This window comes from Lepidochelys kempii, chromosome 4 (genome assembly GCF_965140265.1).
Source record: "Lepidochelys kempii isolate rLepKem1 chromosome 4, rLepKem1.hap2, whole genome shotgun sequence".
Classification (NCBI taxonomy): Eukaryota; Metazoa; Chordata; order Testudines; family Cheloniidae; genus Lepidochelys; species Lepidochelys kempii.
This window is the reverse complement of record NC_133259.1, coordinates 83,793,967-83,821,433: the sequence shown is the minus strand read 5'-3', so window position 1 is coordinate 83,821,433 and position 27,467 is coordinate 83,793,967. Positions and strand designations below refer to the sequence as shown.

At 42.3% G+C, this 27,467-nt stretch overlaps 1 protein-coding gene across 4 annotated transcripts in view; it reads right to left on the bottom strand.

Annotated features, from left to right (window-relative positions):
- FGL1 (fibrinogen like 1) overlaps nt 1-27,467 on the bottom strand; it is a 70,985-nt gene that overhangs the window by 34,799 nt on the left and 8,719 nt on the right. For 3 of the 4 annotated variants that reach the window (XM_073341909.1, XM_073341906.1, XM_073341908.1), the window contains exons 2-3: nt 15,836-15,990; nt 9,006-9,081 (exon numbers count right to left, since the gene is read on the bottom strand). In XM_073341909.1, the coding sequence (XP_073198010.1) occupies nt 9,006-9,071 (66 nt within the window). In that variant the 5' untranslated portion in view covers nt 9,072-9,081; nt 15,836-15,990. Of the gene's footprint in view, nt 1-9,005; nt 9,082-15,835; nt 15,991-21,593; nt 21,870-27,467 lie in introns of those variants that run through there. The other variant, XM_073341907.1, reaches the window with a different exon arrangement.

Genomic DNA, 27,467 nt, shown 5'->3' with positions numbered 1-27,467 from the left:
CTCCTTTATTCTTCTTCCTAGAGCCACATAGTCCGCAGTGATCCGCTCAAGGTCATTCTTGGCAGTATCATTGGTGCCCACGTGGAGAAGCAGGAAGGGGTAGCGATCCGAGGGCTTGATGAGTCTCGGCAGTCTCTCCGTCACATCACGAATCTTAGCCCCTGGCAAGCAGCAGACTTCTCGGTTTTCCCGGGAGTTCCCTCAGCCTCTCCTCATAACTCATGTGTTCCAGTCCCCTAATCATTTTTGTTGCCCTCCGCTGGACTCTTTCCAATTTTTCCACATCCTTCTTGTAGTGTGGGGCCCAAAACTGGACACAGTACTCCAGATGAGGTCTCACCAGTGTCAAATAGAGGGGAATGATCACGTCCCTCAATCTGCTGGCAATGCCCCTACTTATACATCCCAAAATGCCATTGGCCTTCTTGGCAACAAGGGCACACTGTTGACTCATATCCAGCTTCTCATCCACTGTAACCCCTAGGTCCTTTTCTGCAGAACTGCTGCCGAGCCATTCGGTCCCTAGTCTGTAGCGGTGCATCGGATTCTTCCGTCCTAAGTGCAGAACTCTGCACTTATCCTTGTTGAACCTCATCAGATTTCTTTTGGCCCAGTCCTCCAATTTGTCTAGGTCCCTCTGTATCCTATCCCTACCCTCCAGCATATCTACCTCTTCTCCTAGTTTAGTGTCATCTGCAAACTTGCTGAGGGTGCAATGCACACCATCCTCCAGATCATTTATGAAGATATTGAACAAAACCGGCCTGAGGACCGACCCTTGGGGCGCTCCACTTGATACCGGCTGCCAACTAGACATGGAGCCATTGATCACTACCCGTTGAGCCCGACAATCTAGCCAGCTTTCTATCCATCTTATAGTCCATTCATCCAGCCCATACTTCTTTAACTTGCTGGAAAGAATACTGTGGGAGACAGTGTCAAAAGCTTTGCTAAAGTCAAGGAACAACACGTCCACTGCTTTCCCTTCATCCACAGAGCCAGTTATCTTGTCATAGAAGGCAATTAGATTAGTCAGGCATGACTTGCCCTTGGTGAATCCATGCTGACTGTTCCTGATCACTTTCCTCTCCTCTAAGTGCTTCAGAATTGATTCCTTGAGGACCTGCTCCATGATTTTTCCAGGGACTGAGGTGAGGCTGACTGGCCTGCAGTTCCCAGGATCCTCCTTCTTCCCTTTTTTTAAAGATGGGCACTACATTAGCCTTTTTCCAGTCGTCCTGACAGAGATGAGGAGATGTCACCAAGCATAAGAACTTCTTGGACCAGATCCTGGGTTTATGGGTGTTCCTGGCTACCAACACGTCCACATGTCCAACTGGTTCTGTGGATGAAGGGAAAGCAGTGGACGTCTTGCTCTACATGGCTAGAACAGAGTTCTTAATCTTCTCCTTTCTTCTCCTTTCCCTTCCCACAAAATCCTTCTTGCTATCTCCTTTCTTGATCACTGAGGACATCACCATCATTCTACCTGTCCACTCAGGTCCATAACCAGGGCATCATCTTGGACTCTGACCTCTCTCTGACTCCTCATGTCCATTTATGTCTAAATCTTGCAGATTCTTTCTGTGAAACATCTCTAAGATATGGCCTTTCCGATCTATTCACACAGCCAAAACTCTCATCCAGGCTGTCATAATTTCATGTCTCAGGTACTGCAACATCCTTTTCTCTGGCCTTGAGAAATGCAGTCATGTCCCAGTCATATCCATTCAGAATGCTGCTACAAAGATCATGTTCCTAGTCCATTGTTTTGACCATGTTCTCTCTCTTTTTGTATCTCTTAATTGGCTCCCACATCTCTATTGTATAAAAATAAGCTACTTGTCTTCACTTTCAGGCCCTTCATGGCCTATTTCCCCTGCCCCCCAACTTATCATCTCTCATTCAATGTCAAAAGGTTGCCTCTTGCCTCTGATCAGCCCATAATATCAGCCTCCATTCCCCCTTGTTAAATTTTCAAACAAACACGTTTGTGCTTTTTCTCCTGCTGCCCCTCACTCTTGAAAGGAGCTCCCGTAAACATAACTGTTCTCCTTCCGATCCCTATTTAAAACTTTCCTTTGCTGTGATGCTACAAAAAACTTGACAATGGTAGGCTGCTAGTATGCTGAGACCACAGCCTCTGAGGCTGACCAATATTCTCTTTGTTTCCTTGTACTCCCCTTTTGTCTGTCTGTATCTCTGCTGTCTCTTGGCTTATACTTAGATTGGGGCAGGGATTGTCTTTTTGTTCTGTGTTTATACAGTACCTTGCACAAAGGATCTACAGTCTTAGACCAGGTCTCCGAGGTGCTACTATAATACAAGCAATAAATAATAATACAGATGGATAAACTGAGGCATAGAAAGTTAAATAATATGCCCAAGGTCACACAGCGAGTCACTGACAGAGTCCAGAACCCATGACTCTTAGTCCTTAATTGAATCACTTAACCAAGCCCTGGTCTACACTAGGACTTTAGGTCGAATTTAGCAGCATTAAATCAATGTAAACCTGCACCCGTCCACACGATGAAGCCCTTTTTTTCGACTTAAAGGGCTCTTAAAATTGATTTCCTTACTCCACCCCTGACAAGTGGATTAGCGCTTAAATCGGCCTTGCCCGGTCAAATTTGGGGTACTGTGGACACAATTCGACGGTATTGGCCTCTGGGAGCTATCCCAGAGTGCTCCATTGTGACCGCTCTGGACAGCACTCTCAACTCAGATGCACTGGCCAGGTAGACAGGAAAAGAACCGCGAACTTTTGAATCTCATTTCCTGTTTGGCCAGCGTGGCAAGCTGCAGGTGACCATGCAGAGCTCATCAGCAGAGGTGACCATGAATGGAGTCCCAGAATTGCAAAAGAGCTCCAGCATGGACTGAACGGGAGGTATGGGATCTGATCGCTGTATGGGGAGAGGAATCCGTGCTATCAGAACTCCGTTCCAGTTTTTGAAATGCCAAAACCTTTGTCAAAATCTCCCAGGGCATGAAGAACAGAGGCCATAACAGGGACCTGAAGCAGTGCCGCATGAAACTTAAGAAGCTGAGGCAAGCCTACCAGAAAACCAGAGAGGCGAATGGCCGCTCCAGGTCAGAGCCCCAAACATGCCGCTTCTACGATGAGCTGCATGCCATTTTAGGGGGTTCAGCCACCACTACCCCAGCCATGTTGTTTGACTTCTTCTATGGAGATGGAGGCAACATGGAAGCATGTTTTGGGGACGAAGAAGATGAGGATGATGATGAGGTTGTAGATAGCTCACAGCAAGCAAGCGGAGAAACCGGTTTTCCCGACAGCCAGGAACTGTTTCTCACCCTGGACCTGGAGCCAGTACCCCCCGAACCCACCCAAGGCTGCCTCCTGGACCTGGCAGGCAGAGAAGGGACCTCTGGTGAGTGTACCTTTTAAAATACTATACATGGTTTAAAAGCAAGCATGTGAAAGGATTAATTTGCCCTGGCATTCGCGGCTCTCCTGGATGTACTCCCAAAGCCTTTGCAAAAGGTTTCTGGGGAGGGCAGCCTTATTGCGTCCTCTATGGTAGGACACTTTACCACTCCAGGCCAGTAGCACGTACTCGGGAATCATTGTGCAACAAAGCATTGCAGTGTATGTTTGCTGGCGTTCAAACAACATCCGTTCTTTATCTCTCTGTGTTATCCTCAGGAGAGTGAGATATCATTCATGGTCACCTGGTTGAAATAGGGTGCTTTTCTTCAGGGGACACTCAGAGGTGCCCGTTCCTGCTGGGCTGTTTGCCTGTGGCTGAACAGAAATGTTCCCCGCTGTTAGCCACGGGGAGGGGGAAGGGTTGAGAGGGTAGCCATGCGGTGGGGGGAGGCAAAATGCGATCTTGTAACGAAAGCACATGTGCTATGTATGTAATGTTAACAGCAAGGTTTACCCTGAAAGAGTGTAGCCATTGTTTTATAAAATGTGTCTTTTTAAATACCGCTGTCCATTTTTTTTCTCCACCAGCTGCATGTGTTTCAATGATCACAGGATCTTCTCCTTCCCAGAGGCTAGTGAAGATTAGAAAGATAAAAAAACGCATTCGGGATGAAATGTTCTCTGAGCTCATGCTGTCCTCCCACACTGACAGAGCACAGATGAATGCGTGGAGGCAAATAATGTCAGAGTGCAGGAAAGCACAAAATGACCGGGAGGAGAGGTGGCAGGCTGAAGAGAGTAAGTGGCGGGCTGAAGAGAATAAGTGGCGGGCTGAAGACAGGGCTGAAGCTCAAATGTGGTGGCAGCGTGATGAAAGGAGGCAAGATTCAATGCTAAGGCTGCTGGAGGATCAAACCAATATGCTCCAGTGTATGGTTGAGCTGCATCAAAGGCAGCTGGAGCATAGACCGCCACTACAGCCCCTGTGTAATCAACTGCCCTCCTCCCCAAGTTCCATAGCCTCCTCACCCAGACACCCAAGAACGCGGTGGGGGGGCCTCCGGCCAACCAGCCACTCCACCACAGAGGATTGCCCAAAAAACAGAAGGCTGGCATTCAATAAATTTTAAAGTTGTAAACTTTTAAACTGCTGTGTGGCATTTTCCTTCCCTCCTCCACCACCCCTCCTGGGCTACCTTGGTAGTCATCCCCCATTTGTGTGATGAATGAATAAAGAATGCATGAATGTGAAGCAACAATGACTTTATTGCCTCTGCAAATGGTGATCGAAGGGAGGAGGGGAACCAAGGGGCTGGGGGTTTTATCAAGGAGAAACAAACAGAACTTTCACACCATAGCCTGGCCAGTCATGAAACTGGTTTTCAAAGCTTCTCTGATGCGTACCGCGCCCTCCTGTGCTCTTCTAACCGCCCTGGTGTCTGGCTGCGCGTAACCAGCAGCCAGGCGATTTGCCTCAACCATAAACGTCTCCCCCTTACTCTCACAGATATTGTGGAGCACACAGCAAGCAGTAATAACAGTGGCAATATTGGTTTCGCTGAGGTCTAAGCGAGTCAGTAAACTGCGCCAGCGCACCTTTAAACATCCAAATGCACATTCTACCACCATTCTGCACTTGCTCAGCCTGTAGTTGAACAGCTCCTGACTACTGTCCAGGCTGCCTGTGTACGGCTTCATGAGCCATGGCATTAAGGGGTAGTCTGGGTCCCCAAGGATAACTATAGGCATTTCAACATCCCCAACAGTTATTTTCTGGTCTGGGAATAAAGTCCCTTCCTGCAGCTTTTGAAACAGACCAGAGTTCCTGAAGATGCGAGTGTCATGTACCTTGCCCGGCCATCCCACATTGATGTTGGTGAAACGTCCCTTGTGATCCACCAGAGCTTGCAGCACTATCGAAAAGTACCCCTTGCGGTTTATGTACTCGCCGGCTTGGTGCTCCGGTGCCAAGATAGGGATATGGGTTCCGTCTATGGCCCCACCACAGTTAGGGAATCCCATTGCAGCAAAGCCATCCACTGTGACTTGCACATTTCCCAGGGTCACTACTCTTAATATCAGCAGATCTTCGATTGCATGGGCTACTTGCATCACAGCAGCCCCCACAGTAGAGTTGCCCACTCCAAATTGATTCCCGACTGACCGGTAGCTGTTTGGCGTTGCAAGCTTCCACAGGGCTATCGCCACTCGCTTCTCAACTGTGATGGCTGCTCTCATCTTGGTATTCATGTGCTTCATGGCAGGGGAAAGCAAGTCACAAAGTTCCGTGAAAGTGCCCTTACGCATGCGAAAGTTTTGCAGCCACTGGGAATTGTCCCAGACCTGCAACACTATGCAGTCCCACCAGTCTCTGCTTGTTTCCCGAGCCCAGAATCAGCATTCCATCGCATGAACCTGTCTCATTAGCACCATGATGCATGCATTGGCAGGGCCCACGCTTTCAGAGAAATCTGTGTCCATGTCCTGATCACTCACGTGACCGTGCTGACATCACCTCCTCACCCGTTATCGCTCTGCCAGGTTTTGGTGCTGCATATACTGCTGGATAATGCGTGTGGTGTTTAATGTGCTCCTAATTGCCAAAGTGAGCTGAGCGGCCTCCATGCTTGCCTTGGTATGGCGTCCGCACAGAAAAAAGGTGCGGAATGATTGTCTGCCGTTGCTCTGACCGAGGGAGGGGCGACTGATGACATGGCTTACAGGGTTGGCTTACAGGGAATTAAAATCAACAAAGGGGGTGGCTTTACATCAAGGAGTATTTCAGGCAGGACTTCACGGATGGTTCCAATAAGAAATGGTGCACCTAAGTAATTGTTCTTATTGGAACAAGCAGGTTGGTCTGGCCTCTGATTGATACATGGCTAGATTTACCTCGCTGCATCTTCTCTGTGAGTGACTGCAGTGTGACCTAGAGGAATGAGTCCCCTAGACAGCGGGGTGGGGCGGTGTTGGGAAATGAGTACAAAACAAATCTGGTCTATTTTTTTGTTTTGATCCACTCCATCTATCTTTTACATCTTTGGCTGGCAGCAGATGGTGCAGAAGGACTGCAAGCCATCCACATCTCTTGTCTGCCCGGCAGAAGATGATACAATAGGACTGCTAGCAATCCGTATCACCTGCCTGCTCACCATCAGATGGTTCAATAGGATTGACTGCAGGACTAAAGAGAATGACCTGGTCAAGTCACTCCAAATTTCGTCCCCACAGAGGCGACCAGGAGCACCTCGGACATGACAACGACAGCTACCAGTCCTACTGTACTGCTGCCACAAGGCAATGGGTTGCTGCTGCTGTGTAGCAATGCAGTACCACGTCTGCCAGCACCCAGGAGACATACGGTGACAGTTACCTGAGCGGGCTCCATGCTTGCCGTGGTATGGCATTTGCACAGGTAACTCAAGAAAAAAGGCGCGAAACGATTGTCTGCTGCTGCTTTCATGGAGGGAGGGAGGGAACGGGGGCCTGACAATATGTACCCAGAACCACCCGCGACAATGTTTTAGCCCCATCAGGCATTGGGATCTCAACCCAGAATTCCAATGGGCAGCAGAGACTGCGGGAACTGTGGGATAGCTACCCACAGTGCAACACTCCGGAAGTCGACGCTTGCCTCGGTACTGTGGAAGCACTCCGCCGAGTTAATGCACTTAATGCACTTAGAGCATTTTCTGTGGGGACACACACACTCGAATATATAAAAACGATTTCTAAAAAACCAACTTCTATAAATTCGACCTAATTTTGTAGTGTAGACATACCCCAAGATTCCAAGAAAATTAGCAATAATCGGAAGTTAATGTTTATTTTATATAATCTTGATAATGCAGAAGAGACTTTTGGGGGGGAAAGATTAATTCAAATCTGGAGGGCATAAATAAATGGAGGTCTATCACTTATTTTGAGTCTAAATTACTTATCAGTATCATTTGAAGATATTTTAAGTCTCTACATGCTGTTATTCTAAACTTTGGATTTTAAACTGAAGTTTTCTTTTTATTTACTTTAAATATTTGCAATTTAGAGCTCATGAAAGTGAAAGACCAACACAGAGCCTGAATAATCTCCACTGCTTTCCACCTTGTGTAGCCAGTTATGGTAGAAACTGGAATACACTATGTAAAAATACCCTGGATACAAGAGCTCGAAGATCCCCATGTTAGTGGATATTAGGTGCCTATCAGCGGTGTTGGACAGCTAGTACCGTAATAAGAAACTGACTGACCAGAAAAAGAATAAAACAATATCTGTCTAGCTATGCATGAACAGTACTAACTTCGAGTTTTTGGTCTCTCTTTCGCTGAACTCCAAACAGGACCTATAAGGCTTTGTTGATGAGCAGCAATAATAAGGGTCTCATATCTGGAATACCGGACCTATTCCCATGGGGACAATCAGAAACCAGTTCTATAACTTTAATGTGGATCAGCCTGGCTCTCAGATGTGTAGATTAGGGGCCTGTTACTCCAGTTTTACCCAGGATAACTCCACTGAAATCACTGGAGTTAGTCCAGTGTAAAAGTAGAGTAATAAAATGGTGACTCTGGCCCTAGGCATATAGTACAAGAATCTTGGCAAAAACAGATTGCTTTTCCTTTTCCTTTCTTTAGTCAACACATGAATCAAAGCAAAAATATTATGATACTATAATAATTAGAGAAATGTTATTTGGTTGTGGCTCTGTCTCTAGTGAATAGTAGTGCCACTGATTTAAACCAGATTGAACATAGCTTCTTTTGTCTGCTTTACTGACTACAATTGTTTATTCTATACATTTAGAAGCAATTATTCAAGGGCTGCTGACAGATCTATTCTTGGACACATTGTCCCATATTTAACCCAGTTGATGCTATTAATATGCACATGTACCCTTTATTTCTTCATTTTGTAACTCTTTAGGAACTAACATCCTTGCAGTAAAAGACACCTTTAGGACTTAAAGGATCTTTCACTGAATTTTCATTTGTATTTTCCTCTTTTTTAGGACTTTAATGAGATGAAATGCTATGCATCCTTGAAGTGGTGAAAACCCTGGGATTAGTTTTACAGTGCTCCCAGTTTATTTACTTCAAAGTCAACCAGAGTCCAGAAGCTTCCCACCAAAAACTAAAAGAAAGAAAATGGACTTCATGCTAATGTAATGATTTTTTCCACTGCGGTCAGTGAACTTGCACAGAAATGAAGCAAACCTAGACTTTCCCCCTTCATTTGATTTAATTTTCATTTGTTTCCACTCTTCTTTCTACCAGAACTAGAAACGGAAGTGCCAGAATATAAGAATTTGAGAGACTGTTCTTGTGGTAGTTCTAGCCTGACCACAACAGGAATTACTGCCACAGAAGTCTGCTCCCACAAAGCTCAGTCTCAGGAGATTTCCAGGTCCAAGAAATCTGACTGATTTGGATGTTTGTTATATCGCCCAAACTTTTGGGTGCTTCTCCAGACAATCCTTCTGAACTTTTTGAAGTTAACCTATTGCTAGAGGAAAATTTAGACATAAGAATAATGTAACTTATTCTTGACCTCTTCTATACTGTTAGAAATAAACAAGGGCATTATAAATACGATTGGAATTCGTAAAACTTACCGAGTTACCAATGGCCGTTATTAAGCAATTTGCAAGGATGAAATTAAACAGTTTCAAAATCTTCATTCTCAGGAAACTGCAAAAGAAAGTAACAATAAAATCTGCATTAATTTAAATCTGTTTTATTTAGCCCTTTAAAATCCTCCAGGCACTATTTTCACTATATTTAAAATAAGTGGGGGGGAAATTATTTTGGTGGGGGCAGGGAAACTCATACTTTCTTTACCCATCATGAACAAGCCAAAAAAAAAAAAAAAAAGACAGCACAAAATCATTTCCCCCCTTGCACACCACTTTTAATAGATCACCAATATTCATTTGAATGAGTACTGAAAATATATTTTCATGCAAAGATATTCAGAGGCTAGGAAATCACAAAATTGCAAAAATGCAAAACAAAAAAAAACAAACAAAAACCTCATTCACTCCCATTGACTTTGGTAGAAGCAGGCTTGGGATAATGTTGAGGCTGCACTGGTCCTTGAAAAAATATGGACAAGACAGACAATATAAAAGGTAGGACAAATTTGGCTCTCAATTACATCGACAGAACTGAAAGGTGAATTTTGTCTGAATTAGAGAAGTTGTCTTCTATGAAGCTCTCCTGTCAGCAGGATAGAACAGAACATAATCAGACCTCTGCCACAGAATCATTGTTAGAATAATGTAGAATAGAAACTGATATTCAGCTTCCATACCACTGATGACAAGACATAGGGTTGCCAACCCTCCAGGATTAGCCTGGAATCTCCAGGAATTAAAGATTAATCTTTACTTAAAGATTATGTCAGGTGATGAAACCTCCAAGAATAGGTCCAACCAAAACTGGCAACCCCAGACAAAAACTGCTTTTGAAAAATTTTCTGGGAGTATGTTGTACTGTACAGTATATGACATTTTAAACTGCTTTACTTGAGTTATAAACTCAATTAATTATTATTATTACAAGTATTACAATTATTATTATTATTATATCATATTTCAAAAAAACCTTACATTAAAAAACATTGGCCTGCTAAACCCAGGGTTGAGAGTTCAATCCTTGTGGGGACCGTTTAGGGATCTGGGGTAGAAATTGGGGATTGGTCCTGCTTTGAGCAGGGGATTGGAATAGATGACTTCCAGAGGTCCCTTTCAACCCTGAGATTCCATGATTCTATGAAAAGCTCTTATGACCATAGTGTCTCAGTGTCTCAACATTAATAAAATTAGCCTCACAACTTCCTGTTTGGTAGGGTAGTGTTATTGTCCTCACTTTACAGATGGGGAACTAAGGGCTTGTCTACATGAGAAAGCTGTGTTGGTTTAACTTGAATTGGGTTTTTTAATTGATTTTGTTAAACTGGTGCAAACTGCTGTATAGACACTCATTTCAGTTTAAGAGTAGCTTATTTCAGTTTAACTTAAACCAATTCCTAACTGACTTTAACTAAACCAAAATAAGCCTGGTTTAAACTGGAATAAGAGTGTCCACAGAGCCTTTTGCACTAATTAAATTAGTTTGAAAAACAATTTCAATTAAACCAATGCAAGTTTGTGGTTAGACAAGGCCTAATATACAGAGAGATTAAGGTTCAATTTTAGCAAAGCACTTCAGTATGTGTGTGATAGAGAATAGCTTTTGTGGAAATTTCTACTCGGTTTATTTACACATGCATGTGCAATGCCAAAGGAACACTGGCAGATTGTTCTTTATATTGTGTAACAAAAAACAGTGTGCATATGTGATGTATCTTTTTTTAAACTCTTATAACTCAGCCAAATCAGATCTAATGTTCACAAGACCTCCGAAAAGCACATGTCCTAGAGGCTCTGGCCCTGCCAAATGTCATTTTTATCACCTTCATTTTGCAGATCTTTTGATTTTGTAGAAAAAATGCATTTTTCCCACCATGTAATTTACTATGCTTGAAAATGGCTCATCTGTTTTTGGTGAAATGTTCAGAACAGAAGTCATTCTGGGACAGAGAGCAAATGTATCAAACTTCACCCCAAAATTTAAAACTTTGAGAAACCTGAAAATGACCCTTTAGAATGAAAAACCCTGGGCAATGTTAATGTAAGTGTTGCTATGTGCCATGGACTGAAATTTTTAAAGTTACCTAGGGGATATGGATACCAAATTCCCATTAGTTTTAATGGCAATTGAGCATCCAGTTCTCTTAGGGAAGATTTGAAAAAAAAATCACATTTTATATTAAGGTTACATTTAAAAAAAATTATGAAGGGTTAATAAATGATTAATAGATGTTTTAATAATGGTTAATCAATTGTTAGAGTCTAACAAGCCAAGCCAAATAACCATGGCTTTAAACGTTCTATAAAACCTACCACGAATGTGCTGCTGACAGTCTCTAATGCTACTCATACCTGTAGTAGGTTTCCAATATCTATTGATCACTGACTAGCCCTTTATAAACTTTTTATAAATGTGTCTTATAAAGTATGATCTGAAAATCTCAGCCTTGACTATTTGTCATAAATTTTCTGAATCATAACTTTAAATTGTTTCCCATGCTGACCAGATATTATTATAGGCATTATATTATCTGAATATTTAATTTAAACGCAGAGGACCAAATTCTGCTCTTATTTACACCGGTGCAACCCTATTAATTTCAGTTTTAATGAAAGCAGAATTTGCAAAACCTGCCTGTCATTGAACTCTGACTTTAATCTGGATTTCAAATACTTTGAACCATGACAAACCTGAGGCACTTTCACATATCTGTGTAGTCATTCTCTTGTTGCAGCTACTATAGTCTTGAAAGCAGCTGTTGCCACCTGTTACAATTATTTTCTTTCAGTCATGGGAGATGAGTGACCTAAGAGTACATCAGCTAGCTGGGCAACTTGCACATAACCTTTCGTTTCTAGCTTTGACTATCTCGGTCATACTACTTATTCTGCATACAGTTGTGATCAAGATATATTGTCTAGGACTTGAGGATTATATTTCTTTCATTTAATAATTCATGTTCATGTAGTATGCATAACTGCAGGCATTTATTTTCATCAACTGCACACTAATCGTCACAGTCCAACTGTTCCACAGAGAGTTCCCCAATCTGACGGGCTTGAATGGAGTGTTAATCCTTCCAGGATTGAACATCATTCTAACTAGAGTAACTTCATTGTTTAAAGGGAGTAGCAAACACACCTTAAATAGAAAAGGAGGACTTGTGGCACCTTAGAGACTAACCAATTTATTAGAGCATAAGCTTTCGTGAGCTACAGCTCACTTCTTCAGATGCATATCGTGGAAACTGCAGCAGGCTTTATATATACACAGAGAATATGAAACAATACCTATTCCCACCCCACTGTCCTGCTGGTAATAGCTTATCTAAAGTGATTTCCAGCACAAATCCAGGTTTTCTCACCCTCCACCCCCCCACACAAATTCACTCTCCAGCTGGTGATAGCCCATCCAAAGTGATAACTCTTTACACAATGTGCATGACAATTAAGCTGGGCTATTTCCTGCATAAATCCAGGTTCTCACATCCCCCCCACCCCCATACACACACAAACTTTGGATGGGCTATCACCAGCAGGAGAGTGAATTTGTGTGGGGGGGTGGAGGGTGAGAAAACCTGGATTTGTGCTGGAAATCACTTTAGATAAGCTATTACCAGCAGGACAGTGGGGTGGGAATAGGTATTGTTTCATATTCTCTGTGTATATATAAAGCCTGCTGCAGTTTCCACGATATGCATCTGAAGAAGTGAGCTGTAGCTCACGAAAGCTTATGCTCTAATAAATTGGTTAGTCTCTAAGGTGCCACAAGTCCTCCTTTTCTTTTTGCGAATACAGACTAACACGGCTGTTACTCTGACACCTTAAATAGGTGTTGATGCAAAAGCAGACTTTACTCGTCAGAGTTCTTTTAGTCAGCCTATACCTCTTACCGTATGTTTGATCTATTGCATGTAAACTATAGATCAGGTGTAGGAGTTTAGAATTTGTGCAGCTGAGTTTGTATATTCTATTAAAATGAAGTAACCATTCTATTTAAAAGGTCACTCATTTTAAATGAAGTCTCTCTCATGCAGAGGTGCACAAGAATTGGAGTTGGAAGTTCTCTGGAATACAACTTTGTCTATATCGGCTCTAGCACAGCCAAAAGACAGTTTCACTGATATGATATCCATAGGTGCCGACTCTGTGGGTGCTCCAGGGCTGGAGCACCCATGGGGAAAAATTAGTGGGTGAACCTACCGGCAGCCAAGCTCCCCACCCCGCCCCCACAGCCACACCTCCTCCTCCCCTGAGTGTGCCACGTCTCCACTCCTCCCTCCCTCCCAGTGCTTGCCACTGCCAAACAGCTGTAGCAAGCTCTGGGAGGGAGCGGGGGGAGCGGGAACATGGTACGCTCAGGGGAGGAGGCGGGGAAGAGGTGGGGCCGGGGCGGGGATTTGGGGAAGGAGTCAAATAGGGGCAGGGAGGGGGCGGAGTTGGGGCAGGAGGGGGCGGGGCCGGGGTGGGGTTGGGGTGGGGACAGAGGGCGATAGAGCACTCACTGGTGCCAGAAGAAGTCGGTGCCTATGATGATATCTGGTATAAATTCACCTCTTTGGCTTAGCTTCCCTATATTTTATTTATTTCTTCATATTTCAAATACTTGTAAGGTAAATGGGACCACTTGTGAGGTTGCAGGTTGCAGAACTGGGCACTTGATGTATAGTACAACTCCTCCCATTGCACCTAATTAGACCTCCCTTCCAATATAACTTGCAGCAGGACCCTGTACTCCCACTGATTTTTATTAACAAAAAGTCATGGTTCAGGATTAGCTGAACCTTTGACCTCTCTGTCTCTCAGGTTGGAATCCTGTGATTCAGCCTACTTTTAGATTGGGTCTCCAGGTTCCAGTACCCTGGTTTACCAACTTTGTTTCCTTAGCTAGCTCAACCAAGTTTGGCACCTGTCTGAAACTTCCCTTCAGGAGCAGTGATCTGTCTGAAAATACAAGTGGCAGACACCTTCTTCAAAACAAAGTATTATTTATTTATTCAGAGAAACATAACAATCAGAGAGAAAATGGACTGCAAGATAGACTGGAGAGTCTGTGGGGACTATTTCTGACTCCATGGTAAGATTGTTACAGTGATCCAGGAGTTCACATTAGTCACTGGCTTAGTGAAATCTAATTATAGAATATACCACTAGTCTGGGGTGTCCCCCTATTTTGACAGTCTGCCCTGAGGTAGGCACTCACAGTCATGAGCCACTCCAGACAGACATCATGACAGTCTACATCCTCATGCTAATCTCTTTGCCTATTTAAACAGTTACATTCATTTTACATAGTTACTTACAACTTAAGCAGAAATCTCCTTCAAAGGTAAAAAAATTAATTAAGAAAGTCTCTCCCTACACTATGTCAATGATTATAAATAAACAAACATTCACATATTAAAGCAGCAAGCAAGCCTATTCATTCCAATAAAGCTGCCATACGAGTAAATAAATAGTCACAACACAGCTGAAATCAGTCACATGATTTTAGTGAACATTTTTCTGTTACTGACTTTAGTGACTCCAAAGAGATAATATGTGCTGAATAATTATAAAGATGACTTTCCCTCTAACACCAACATTTACCCGTAAAGGAAACAGAAATTGTACACATAGGAGCTCTTCCCCTGAAAAACCTTCAAGGTGGATAACAGATCTTACAGATTTGCTGTCATCAGTTTTCCACACACCATGAAAGGCCATAGGTGAAGATAAAAACCTAAAGAAAGTTCTTCTCATCTGAAGACACAAAATACTACCACTTGATCCAAAGGAGAATCATCTTTAGGTAAAGCAGTATTAAGGCTTATGAGATGTTCTGACATTCCATCCATAAAAGGACAGTGGTACCCATATAGTAGATAAGATATTATAGCGGGGAGGGGATGTGCATGGCTCTCTGAGAGATTTTAAATTATTTCACTGAAGAAAAAAAAGCCAGGTAGATGTATTTAAACTTTCTTCTTCCATGCCATCCTTATGCATGGAATTTCCTCCCACTATTTATGCTCTAGTCAGACTTCCCCTCTGTTCAAATTCCTCCGAAAATCACTTATCCTTCAATGTTCTTCAATGGTAATCCACCAAATAGATATCAATACCATCAAAAAACACTACACTGCTAAAATATTGGACTCTCGATGTGTGATTTGGTTTTGGTTTTGCCTGCCTGAATTCTGTAGATTGCAAGCTGTGTGGAGTTTGCACTGTGTCATCTGTATTTGTACAATGCCAAGAACATCAATGGCGCTAAATAAATAAAATAAAATAATAATAATAATAGGCAAGAACCTTTGCAGTGAAGTGAAATCTCCTGCTGAAAATGTAAATTGGTCAGTATATGACCTGCAGGGAAATATTTTTCTCCTTGCATTCTTAAGAATTATTAAAAGCTAAACCATTCTCATGAACAAGTATTCATTACCTCATTATTCAAGCACTGCACTGTTTTACATTGGGTAATATCATCTACAGAAATGCACCCACTTTTTCTGCAACGCTGTCAATGATTTTAACCCATTTTAAGGCCTAAAAACAGTCTTGCCATAGTTCATACATTAATGTATTAAAATATATTTAGGACTACAGATCTTAGTTTAGAGTTTATTGAATAACATAACTAAATGTTTTAGCAAAACATCTATATCCACCCTTAACACAGTCACATCATTAGGGATCATTAAAACAATATGTTATTAGTTCAAAAACATGTCCATTTTTACTCAGCATTGTAGAAAACACCCCAAATCCCTGCTTACACCCTCAAACCCACCTACCATCTTTACCTTTACTCTCCAGACATAACTTACAATTGTTAAATCTTCCTCGCTGATGCAAAGAATTCCACAGCCTTTCTGTGAGCGAGATTGTTTTTGCTATTAAATTCTGTAGAGTTGAGACTTAGGTCTGCTATGAGTCAGCGGGCAGGAATGTTACTGAGGAGTTGCAGTGATCAAGACTGTAACTAAATTGGAACACAGGAGAGAGAAGACTATAATATAGTGCATAATACACAAATTGAAAAATAAATTAATTAAATAAGAAAGGAAGAAAGATCTATGGTCTTTCTATGGCCCTGATCCAGGAAAGCATTCCTCATCAGGATAGCACTTCAGCACATGCTTAACATTAAGCGCATGCCTAAGTGCTTTCCTGAATCAGGGCCTAAATTTGTTAGGCTTCAGAAACACACAAGCATGTAAGATTAATTTAGAACTGTGTAATAGATAATACATTGTAGAGCTGGGAAAGAAAGGAATGTCTGCAAAAACACACAAAAAAAGTAATGTAGAGAGCCAAAGGGGCTAGAGGCAGAGAATTGTGGTTGACTATGATGGACAAGGACATTCTAACTATGATGGACAAACACAGGGAACATTTATTATTGTTTTAGTGACATCTTATAGGCACATGAGCCTTCGGACTTTGTTGGGACATAGTCATACTACTATGGGCTAATTTAGAGCTGGACAGAGATACATTTTCCATGTATGTTTGTTCAAACAAAAAAATTGAATTTGTTTTGACTGTTGGCACTTCACTTGTGTTGGTTTTCCAAGAACAGCCCAGCAAATGAGTGTACTGGTAGGCATGCTTCTGGAAAGAGTGAACTTTATAAGAAATATTAAGGAATATTCAAGGAAAGCAATTTTGGACAATTTTGAAAGTGAGTTTTTGCACTGGCAATCTAATTTTAAGAATAATACTTATCCACTCAGGGAAGAGAAATCATACTATGTAAGCCATAGGTTCAATTAAAACTAAACAACACAGCTCTAATTTTGCATTGCAAATGTTAAATACCTACAACAAAATGCTCACGAATGACCTAGATAATGAATCATTGAGAGAAGATATTCTGCAAGTCATTTTAAATAGCAGATAAAGTTGAGAAAATCATGATCTACAAGAATCTACACAGAAAGAAGACATCTATTATTAGAAGGACTTTTTTACCTAGCAGCCGAAAGAAAGCATAAAAAGATCCGATGGCTCAAAGCTGTAGCTAGAAAACTTCAGACTGGAAATAATGCACACAATTTTTAATTCAGAGTAATTAATCATTAAAACAGTTTACCAAGGGAGCCGCCATCACTTGAAGTCTTTAAATTAAAATTGTATGTCTTTCTAAAAGATATACTGTGGTTCCACTGCAAGTTATGGGGCTCAATGTAGAATTTACTGGGTGAAATTCAATCATCTGTATTATGCAGGAGGTCGGGCTAGATGACTATCATCACAGGGGTGCCATGAGGATATTTACGCCCAGTATTGTGAGGTGCTTAGATACTATGGAAATGGGAGACATATAAGCACCAGAGGAAAAAAGAACATAATGATCCCTTCTTATCTTGAGATAAGATTAGGGCCCAGAGCCTCAAAGGCATGTAGGTGCCTAATTCCCTTGGATGGGAGTTAGGCCCCTAAATATCTTTGAGGATCCAGACCTAGACTCTCAACTATTGTAAATTGGCTAAACTCCATTGACTTCAGTGGGGCTATGCCAGTTTACCCAGCTAATGACCTGGCCACCCAAGTCTATGAATAAGTTGCTCTTGGACAACTTGCAACCATACGTGAGGGAAAAGTCATCAAACACCATGAATTACTCACTAATCTCTCAGCTAATTTCTTAAAAACAATTATAAAAATTATATCGCTGTTGCTTACTTCTATGCTAGACCTCGTAAAACTTTAAACTTCCCATGTGCATGGTGACATCAGTCAGTCCATGCTGTGAATTGACAGTCAACTTCAAGGGCAATAGAACTTTAAAAAGCCACCTACTTTCTTACATCGATGTTTAAAAGAAATTATTTCAGTCAAAGAAAGTGGAGGGTCTTTCTTCATGTTATGAGCCTTTTTAGCTGTGCTGCTGCAGTCTTTTATCTGGCACAATTTCAAGAGCTTGTAAAATCAGTACATCCAAGATAATGTGTTCATAAAGTCAGCCCTTTGTCACTCAAACTCAAAAGAGTCTGCAAACAGACAAGAATTTGTGTGGTATGCTGAGTTGTTAAGAGGTTGTTTTTTTTTTTTCTTCCTGATAAGCTATAATGCAAGTGTTAAGCGCCATTTATAAGAAGTGGAGCTTCATCTTTTCATATGTGGCTGACTCTTAGCCTGGAAAGTTTCAAATCAACTTCAGCTGTCATGTAAAAACACAGAAGGGTCAAAGATTGTACAACCATGAAATTGTAGCTCTGTACATGCCAAAATTTACTTTCACTCCATCTGTTATGAATTAATTTGTTTACACGATTCATGGCTTTTTTTTTTTTTTGGTTTGTGGAATGTCCAGAATAAATAGAAAACATGTAATAGACTTGATTCTAAAGTCGGTAAAAACCACATTTTAAATTGTGTCCCAAGAAAGTACAGTATTATATATCCAGCAAGAGGATATTCAAATAGTCTTATACACATATGCTGATCAAGTAACAAAAATGCCTTTATAAGAAGTTGCTAGAATTTTTGGTAGTTTAGCCAAGATTATATTTTTAAATTATTTTTTACTATGGATGCCGAAAATCTGATTAATCAAATAAAAAATCCTAAATATTTTTGTACTCTCTGATTCATGTATTTTTCAGTAATTCACACCATTAATGATTTGTTGCTTCTATCACTTTTATGTAGTAATCATAGCTTGAAAAATGTAATTTATTTACACCTGATACAAAACATAATTGAAATCAGAGATAGCCAGCCTCAGCTTTGTAATTTTTTCCTGTTAACTTAAAATCATTATGAGTCCAATTTTAAAAAGCAGCCTTTAAGGTTTGCGTGTATAAACTAGATTAGAGAATGACTGAAAAATTAGCCTTCCATGTTTAAAACCTGCTTAGATCATTATCACAACAATGAAGCTGCCAGTTACCAGAATAATATTGTATTTCAACATCATAAATGTGTTTTGTGAATAAAAGCACATATATGCCTTGAGTGTGTGCATAGTTGATAGACATGTTAAAAGGCACAGTCTCACTTTTACACAAGACAGACCAAATTCAGCCCTAATGTAAGTGGGTACATGTGACGGGTTTGATTACAGAGACTCCCTTGAGGCTGTCACCTGATGTGCTGGAATTACCTCTGAGCCTGTTTTCCACTGCCAGCTTGGGACTCCAGAACCCTGCCATGTTGAGCCAGACATCCTAGTCTGCTGCAACACAGACCCAGGTCTGGTCCATGCCCTCAAAGCTGCTGACTTTAACCAAAAACTGCTCAGCAAGTCACCTATCTCCAGCACCCAGACACCAAGCTCCCAATGGGATCCAAACCCCAAATAAATCTGTTTTACTCTATATAAAGCTTATACAGGGTAAACTCATAAATTGTCCGCCCTCTATAACACCGATAGAGAGATATGCACAGCTTGTTTGCTCCCCCAGGTATTAATCACTTACTCTGGGTTAATTAATAAACAAAAGTGATTTTATTAAGTATAAAAAGTAGGATTTAAGTGGTTTCAAGTAATAACCAACAGAACAAAGTAAGTTACCAAGCAAAATAAAACAAAACATGCAAGTCTAAGCCTAATACATTTAAGAAACTGAATACAGGTAAATCTCACCCTCAGAGATGTTCCAATAAGCTTCTTTCACAGACTAGACTCCTTCTTAGTCTGGGCCCATGTCTTTCCCCAGTACAGTTCTTGTTAGTGCCAACTCAGGTGGTAACTAGGGGATTTCTCATGACTGGCAGCCCCCTTTGTTCTGTTCCACCCCCTTTTATAGCTTTGGCACAAGGCGGGAATCTTTTGTCTCTCTGGGTCCCCGCCCCACATAGGAAGACTTACAAGTAAACAGAGCCATTTACAACCAATTTTCCTGGTCAATGGGAGCCATCAAGATTCTAAACCACCATTAATGGCCCACACTTTGCATAATTACAATAGAATGTTAGAGTAATACTTCATATTTCTAGCTTCAGATACAAGAATGATACATTCATACAAAGAGGATGAACACACTCAGTAGATTATAAGCTTTGTAATGATACCTTACAAGAGACCTTTTCATGAAGCATATTCCAGTTACATCATATTCACACTTATAAACATATTTCCATTAAACATGTGGAGTGCAACATCACAGTACAACTCTACTGACTTCAACAAAATTGCTGTAGCTCAGTGGTTCTCAGACTTACTTGATTGGGCTCCCCTTCTTTGTATCTGTAGTTATTTACGCCACCCCCTCCAAGTACATATCCCGCTGCCCAGCTCTGAAGGCAGAGCAGAGAGCAGCAGCTGCTGGCTGGGCACTCAGCTCTGAAGGCAGCGCTGTGCCAGGAGCAGCACAGAAGGAAGGGTTGAGCCCCATTGTCACCCTTCCTTCTGTGCTGCTGCTGACACCCTGGGGCTTACAACCGGAGCCCCACTGCCTCCAGATGAGGGATTGGGGAGTGGGGGAAGGAGTCTCAGCTCAGCTCAGACTGTCTCCTGGTGAGGGATTTGCGGGGGAGGGATAGCTCAGTGGTTTGAGCATTGGCCTGCTAAACCCAGGGTTATAAGTTCAATCCTTCAGGGGGCCATTTAGGGATCTGGGGCAAAAATTGGGGATTGGTCCTGTTTTAAGCAGGGGGTTGGACTAGATGACGTCCTGAGGTCCCTTCCAACCCTGATATTCTATGATTCTATGATTGAAGGAGGAGGGAAGGAGAGCCCAAGTCTGGGCTGCCTCACAGTGAGACAGTGGGGTTGGGTGGGAAGGAGAGACCGTGCTTGGGTGGCAGGACTCCAGCTGTCAGCCCTGGCCTGGCTGGGCTCTGGCTGTCCCCTTCATTCCCACTTCCTAGGTATTTATGGCTCTTCTGCACGAGCCCTAGCCACCCAGGGCTGATAGCCAGAGCTCTTCAAAAAAAAAAAAAGCACACTGCTCGTGCCTCCCTTGGGAGGCTTGCCCCATAGTTTGAGAACCACTGCTCTAGCTCGTACAAGCGCTCACTTTGAGTCATCATATATAATATGCCGCCATGTCATTCAACAGTTAGAGTGATTGGAAACTCAGAGTCCTTTATATGTGACCAAAAATACCGAACAATTAGATTGTTAGTAAAAACACAGAGATAATTTTTAAACAGCTAAATAAAGTTAGTAACTGTTTATACTCCATATGGTATTTTGGAGTCATATTTATGAAAAACAGCATACTTTGAAAAAACATATTTTTTTTCTTTTGGGGCTGGTCTACTCTTAATTACCCTTTAGTTAAGTGGGAGTTGTTCCCTTTTGTCGAGATTTTGAAACTGATTTACATACAAGGGGGTTGCAGCAATTTAACTAAATCAGCTACAAAACAAAATAAGCTACATCTGTGTAAGGCACTCTTGCTGGTGCACAAAGTGTGTGTAGACTAGTGCTCATTCCTGCTGAACTGAAAGTGAAATGCAAAATGGCTTCAAAGCCTATAGAAACAAATAATGGGCCAAATTCAAAAGTGTTTTAAGTTATGTCAGTATGTGGGTGCAAATTCATATGAGGAGGTGGAAGGGTGGTGGCTGTATCAGGAAAAAACAAACAGGATTGTGTAAAAAGATATAACATAAAGAACTTGCCCCCACCAGTTCTGTCTCACTGCCATTGCATGCCTGCCCCTCCATCCCTGCAGTTTGGAGTTTATACTTATTTAGTGACATATTCACTTACTCAACAGCGTGGAAGTTAACCCATCATTTACCTCACCATTAAATCTGGCCCATACTCTTTGTTAAGTTAAATGGTGGCAACACTGAAAAAACTTGTATGTTACATATCTTCTTTGAGATCAAATCCATACGTCTTACAACTGAATACTGGCTTCCTTGGGTAGAATTCTTTCAGAAATGGAATCAGTTGTTTCCCCCTCAATTTAATATAGGGCTACCCCCTTTAGCAAATACTCAGGAAGTTGCAAGTTGTTTCCATTAGGAGGACAAATTGATGATGGAGTCAGGTATTATTTACCAAGAATGTACATAAAGTCCTGTTTTCCTCAACATAGTAGGAATGAAACATCCAGTTTTTGCTCATACTTCCACGTCTCTTCTTAGTCAGAACTTTAACAAAAAGCTCTCTTAGCTTTTTCTTAGGGTCATGCTACAAGTACTTCTCTGGCTGTCTCTGGGGTTTCCTTGCTCCCTTCACTGGATGGTTCCAGGGTGTTACTGCCCCTTCTCTCTCCCTCATGCGCACAGCTCTATCAAACTGTATGCAGCCCCCACATGTTTGTATTCAGACCTCAAGGAAAACTACTCAGACTGCATGGCTCAACACCTATTCCAGCCTCGCACATGGTCTGTGTTTTAGCCAGTGGCTCCTATTGTTTCAGATGTCTATTCCATAAAGGAGCTTAATTGCTTTTTGCATTTATTCTGAATGAAAGGCAGCTGTTACATCTATCACTTTCAATGAGAATTAATCAAACCCCAGTGCCAACAGGTTATAATAGTGTCCCCAGGCAGTACCATAATGGGAACCACACTTAGAACTGGCTCTCTGCTTTTTCCTACCCCTATTATTGTAGTCTGGGACATGTATATGCCTCTCCAGTTGAAAGTGGAGGCAAGCAGGAATGTTGACTAGCTCCAACTGTGCTACTTACCTCCTCTGCCTCACCAGTGGTCTATGGATTTGATGGACATTCAGGTAAATCGCTGCAATTACAGGGCTGTCTATATGGGTTTAAGGTACAGTTATTTGAAAGACTATATACAATAATTAGAGATGGGTCCAAGATGCAAATTTTGGATCTGACTCCTGATGCAAACTTTCTCAAAGTTTAAGGGTGTTTGGATCTATGGTTTTGGTAAAGGTTTATCTCTAATTATAATAATAAATTGGCCTTGTGAAAGAAGGTATTTGATTATCTAGGGAAGATACCTACCATGTAGCTATATGGAGCCCAATTCACCATTGTCCTCCATCTTGTTTCTTGAACTATACACATACTTAAATGTTTTTGTGGATCGGGGCTAGAGTGCCCAGGCCTTCTAAGATTGAAACTTCTAACCTGCTCCTAGGTAAATCAATTGACATAGAAAGTCCCTGTGAAATGGGGTCTGATCTAATGTTTTCCGGGGGGAGGAATTACACGTGAATTTTTATATGTTAATGTTGCCAATGAAAATATTATCTACATTGTTTTGCTCTGCTGGATATAGCATTCAAGGCCTATATCTACTTTTTGAAAGATGCTAATGATTACTTTTTATTTTCTTTGCTTGAAAACTCTCCTGTAGATATGATGGAAACTATTTACCAAGTAATTCCATAATCATAATTTGACTGTATTTTCAGTTTTAAGTCTTACTTTCTTTCAAATTTTCTGGAAAAATTCTCCCTTCTACTAAAAATTTCCCTTCAAATTTTAAAAGTGAGCATTTTTATTTTAGGGGTCAGAAATTAGCATTATAATAGAGTCCTGGTTGCAACCTTAACTGTGGAGTGGTTTCAGTCTCTTCATAACATCACAATTGAGCACTCTGTAGCCGTAGCCCCACTGAGTAAAGAAATATAGCAAAGTAATTTGGAAATTAAGTGTATGTCATCCAAACCTGCCAGTGCAGTTCAACAAAGGAAGTAAGCAATTATGTTAGAAATATGTCAGTAATATTTGGATTATAAATCTAATCAAAACACGTCAAAGCCATCCTAACTTTTGTCTATGTGTTCATTATTTTAAATTTAATGTACATATATGACATGCATTACTACAAGTATTTGTTCATTTTAAAAAACTGATTCATAAAAGCAAACATACACTTTAAGAATAGTTGTACAGGCTTTCTTGGCTGGTAAGAGGCACCTAAAATATCTCTTCCCCAACAAAGGAAGATGAACAAGTAAATTATAAATATCAATAGCATGTAGCTTTTGAAGGCTATTGGAGTAAAACGCAAATAAAATATCTGGGTATAAGTAACACAAATCACATGAAATTTGAGTGCATGCAGTATTTTATAAAAGTGAACGTTACTGAACTGGTTAAATGGTACCCCAGTGCTTCACACTTACCCACTGTGACGTGTGGCTCAGTATTGCATGCTTTATTGCTTCAGTAAAGTATGCAGTATCACACACCACAAAGTTAATTTCCATGGTACTTTGTGAAATTTCTTAACTCTGTATTGCTACAATGTGACATGTTTGACAACTTGTGTTAATATACAAAGTCAACATGCACCTCCAGGGTGTGAGCCTAAGACAATGCAACTGCTAAAGAACACATTTATTTTCAATCAGATGTACTCTATAGTGGTACACATTTTGGCAGATTGCTTCCGTATTAAAATAGGAGCACATACGGACATGAAAATTAGGGTGACTTTGCAGTATTCAGCATAGCTTTATACGCTAAATACTTTAATGCTGACAGATTTTTAATGTAAATCAAAGCCATAAGGTGTAAAGAAAGCAGTTAGTCCATGGGGCTCATGAAACGTGCAGGAATGACTGCTATCAGATGCTCTTTTAATTTTCCAATTTTAAAGAAGCCCCCTCAATACTTTCTTTTTAGAATGGAATCTCAAATGTTGGAACTATCTCTTTTTGCTATCTATGATAATGCAGAAAGAATAGAAAATGAGAATTCCCTCATTAATTTAGCTTCAAAATGGACTGAATAAAAACAGGGACAAAATCATATGAACTCCTGGCTGTGATAATTTCTTCATAAGGTATATTAGTTTTTGGTTTGTTTCTTTCATTGTATAGTTCTTTGTTTGGGGTCAGGGAGGAAATTTGGGTGGCTTTTACAAGTTAACAATTCTCTCTCTCATTTTGTTTTTCTTTTCTGTTTCCATTTAGCACATTTCTACATTGCTATTTCAGATAGCTAGAGAACGTGAAAGTGGCTAGATTAGTGGTTTGCCACATGCAGGCCACTTGCAGCCCAAACAGCATATAGCTGTGGCTCATGTGACCTCCGCAGGGCCATAACTAGGGTGGGGTGCGAGGGTCACTTGCCCCGGGCACAGAGCTGGTAGGGGGGTGCAAAAATTGGGCCATGCAGGATCGGGCCCAGCAGCATCAGTAGAAAGCCAGGGTGCTCAGTGCCCACCCACCCCACAGGATTATGGTTCCAGTGGCCCTGGCTGGAGCAGGCTCCCGGCACTAGGACTGCAGCGGCAGATGGGCAGAGCAGGCTGCACTGCTCAACTACAGACAGCTAACCTAGTAGACCAGTGGCCATGGGAATGGGGTGCAGTGAGCTAGGATGCAGGCTAGCGTTGCCAACTTTCTAATCGCACAAAAATGAATACCCTTGCCCTGCCCCTTCCCTGAGGCCCTGCCCCCTGCTCACTCCATCCCCGCTTCCTCCGTAGGGTTGTCAATCCTCCAGGATTGTCCTGGAATCTCCAGGAATTAAAGATTAACCTTTAATTGAAGATTATGTCATCTGATGAAACTTCCAGGAATATGTCCAACCAAAGTTGGCAACCCTATTCCTCCGTCACTCGCTCTCCCCGACCCTCACTCACTTTCACCGGGCAGGGCATTCAGAAGCGGGAGGGGGTTAGGGCTTCAGCTCGGGGTGCAGGCTCTGGGGTTGGACCAGGGATGAGGTGTTTGGAGTTCAGGAGGGGGCTCCAGGCTGGGGCCAAGGGGTTCGGAGTGTGGGAGAGGGTTCTTAGCTGGGGTAGGAGGTTGCGGTGCGGGAGGGGGTGCAGCCTCCGGCTGGGGTGTGGGCTCTGGGGTGGGGCTGGGGATGAGTGCTTTGTGGTGCATGAGGGGGCTCAGGGCTGGGACAGGGGGTTGGGGTGCAGGAGGCGGTGTGGGGTGCAGGCTCTGGGTGGCGCTTACCTCAGGCAGCTCCTGGAAGCAGCCAGCATGTCCGGCTCCTAGGCGCAGGGGCAGCCAGGCGGCTCTATGCGCTGCCCGTGCCCGCAAACACTGCCCCGGCCAGGTTCCTGGCCAATGGGAGCTGTGGAGACAGTGGTTGGGGTGGAGGTAGTGAGCAGAGACCCCATGACCGCCCTTTTAGTGGCCCCATCAGCAGGGTCTCTTTTTGACCGGGCATTCCTGTCAAAAACTGGACACCTGGCAACCCTAGTGCAGGGAGAGGGTCCAGGGCTGCAGGGAGAGGGGTGCAGCTGGTGCATGGGGGACAGGCTCTAGGTGTGGGCAATGGTGACTTGAGGGACTCCCTGGATGAGGAGCTAGATACTGGGGCACTGGATATGGAGGTGCTGGGGCAGTACCTAGGTGGGGGTGGGTGGGTGCAGAGGGGAAGTCCCTAGGTGGGAGGCTGGGTTCAGGGCGGGAACAGTCCCTGGGTGGGAGGCTGGATTCTGGAGGGGGCAGTCCATGGGGGGCTGTTCTGCCTTGGATAGGGCACCCTGTCTCTGCAGGGCAGGCATGTGTGCCAGCCCAGTGTTGGGGGATCTAGATACTGGGTGAATGGGGGACAGTCCCTAGCAGGGGGGCTGGGTGCATGGTGGACAGTCCCACGGTGGGCAGTCCCATGCATCTGACAGGGCTCCCCATCTTTGCAGGCAGGCTCCGCAGCTGCACTCTCTGGGCGCTCAGGCCAGCCGCACCACCAGCCACAGCACGGAAGTGAGGGTGACAATACACCATACCATGCCATCCTTACAGTAAATTAATTTTTAACAGTTAATGATTTTACTTATTTAGCTAATTTAAAATGTTCTTGGTAGGCATTTGCTGGTGTTGAAATGAAAGATACAAGATTGATTTGAATCTTATTTCTGTCATAAAACAAATACTAACACTTTTTTTTGTAGATGTACAGGTAGTATATGTATATTGTGTGGATGTGGCCCACATAACACATATAGAGCTGCATATGTGACCCACAATGATAATTAGGTTGACAACCACTGGGCTAGATGCTGCTGCCATCTGCAGGACAATAATAGGTACTGCTCAGTCACAACATAGAACATAAAGAACAAGAGTACTTGTGGCAATTTAGAGACTAACAAATTTATTAGAGCATAAGCTTTCGTGGGCTAGAGCCCACGTCATCGGATGCATAGAATGGAACATATAGTAAGAAGATATATTTATATATATACACACACATACAGAGAAGGTGGAAGTTGCCATACAAACTGTAAGAGGCTAATTAACTGACCTATTATCAGCAGTAGAAAAAAACTTTTGTAGTGATAATCAGGATGGCTCATTTAGACAGTTGACAAGAAGGTGTGAGGATACTTAACATGGGGAAATAGATTCAATATGTGTAATGACCCAGCCACTCCCAGTCTCTATTCAAACCCAAGTTAATGGTATCTAGTTTGCATATTAATTCAAGCTCAGCAGTTTCTCCTTGGAGTCTGTTTTTGAAGCTTTTCTGTTGCAGAATTGGTACCCTTAACTCTTTTACTGAGTGGCCAGAGAGGCTGAAGTGTTCTCTTACTGGTTTTTGAATGTTATGATTCCTGATTAGCCTTACTATATGTTCCATTCTATGCATCCGATGAAGTGGG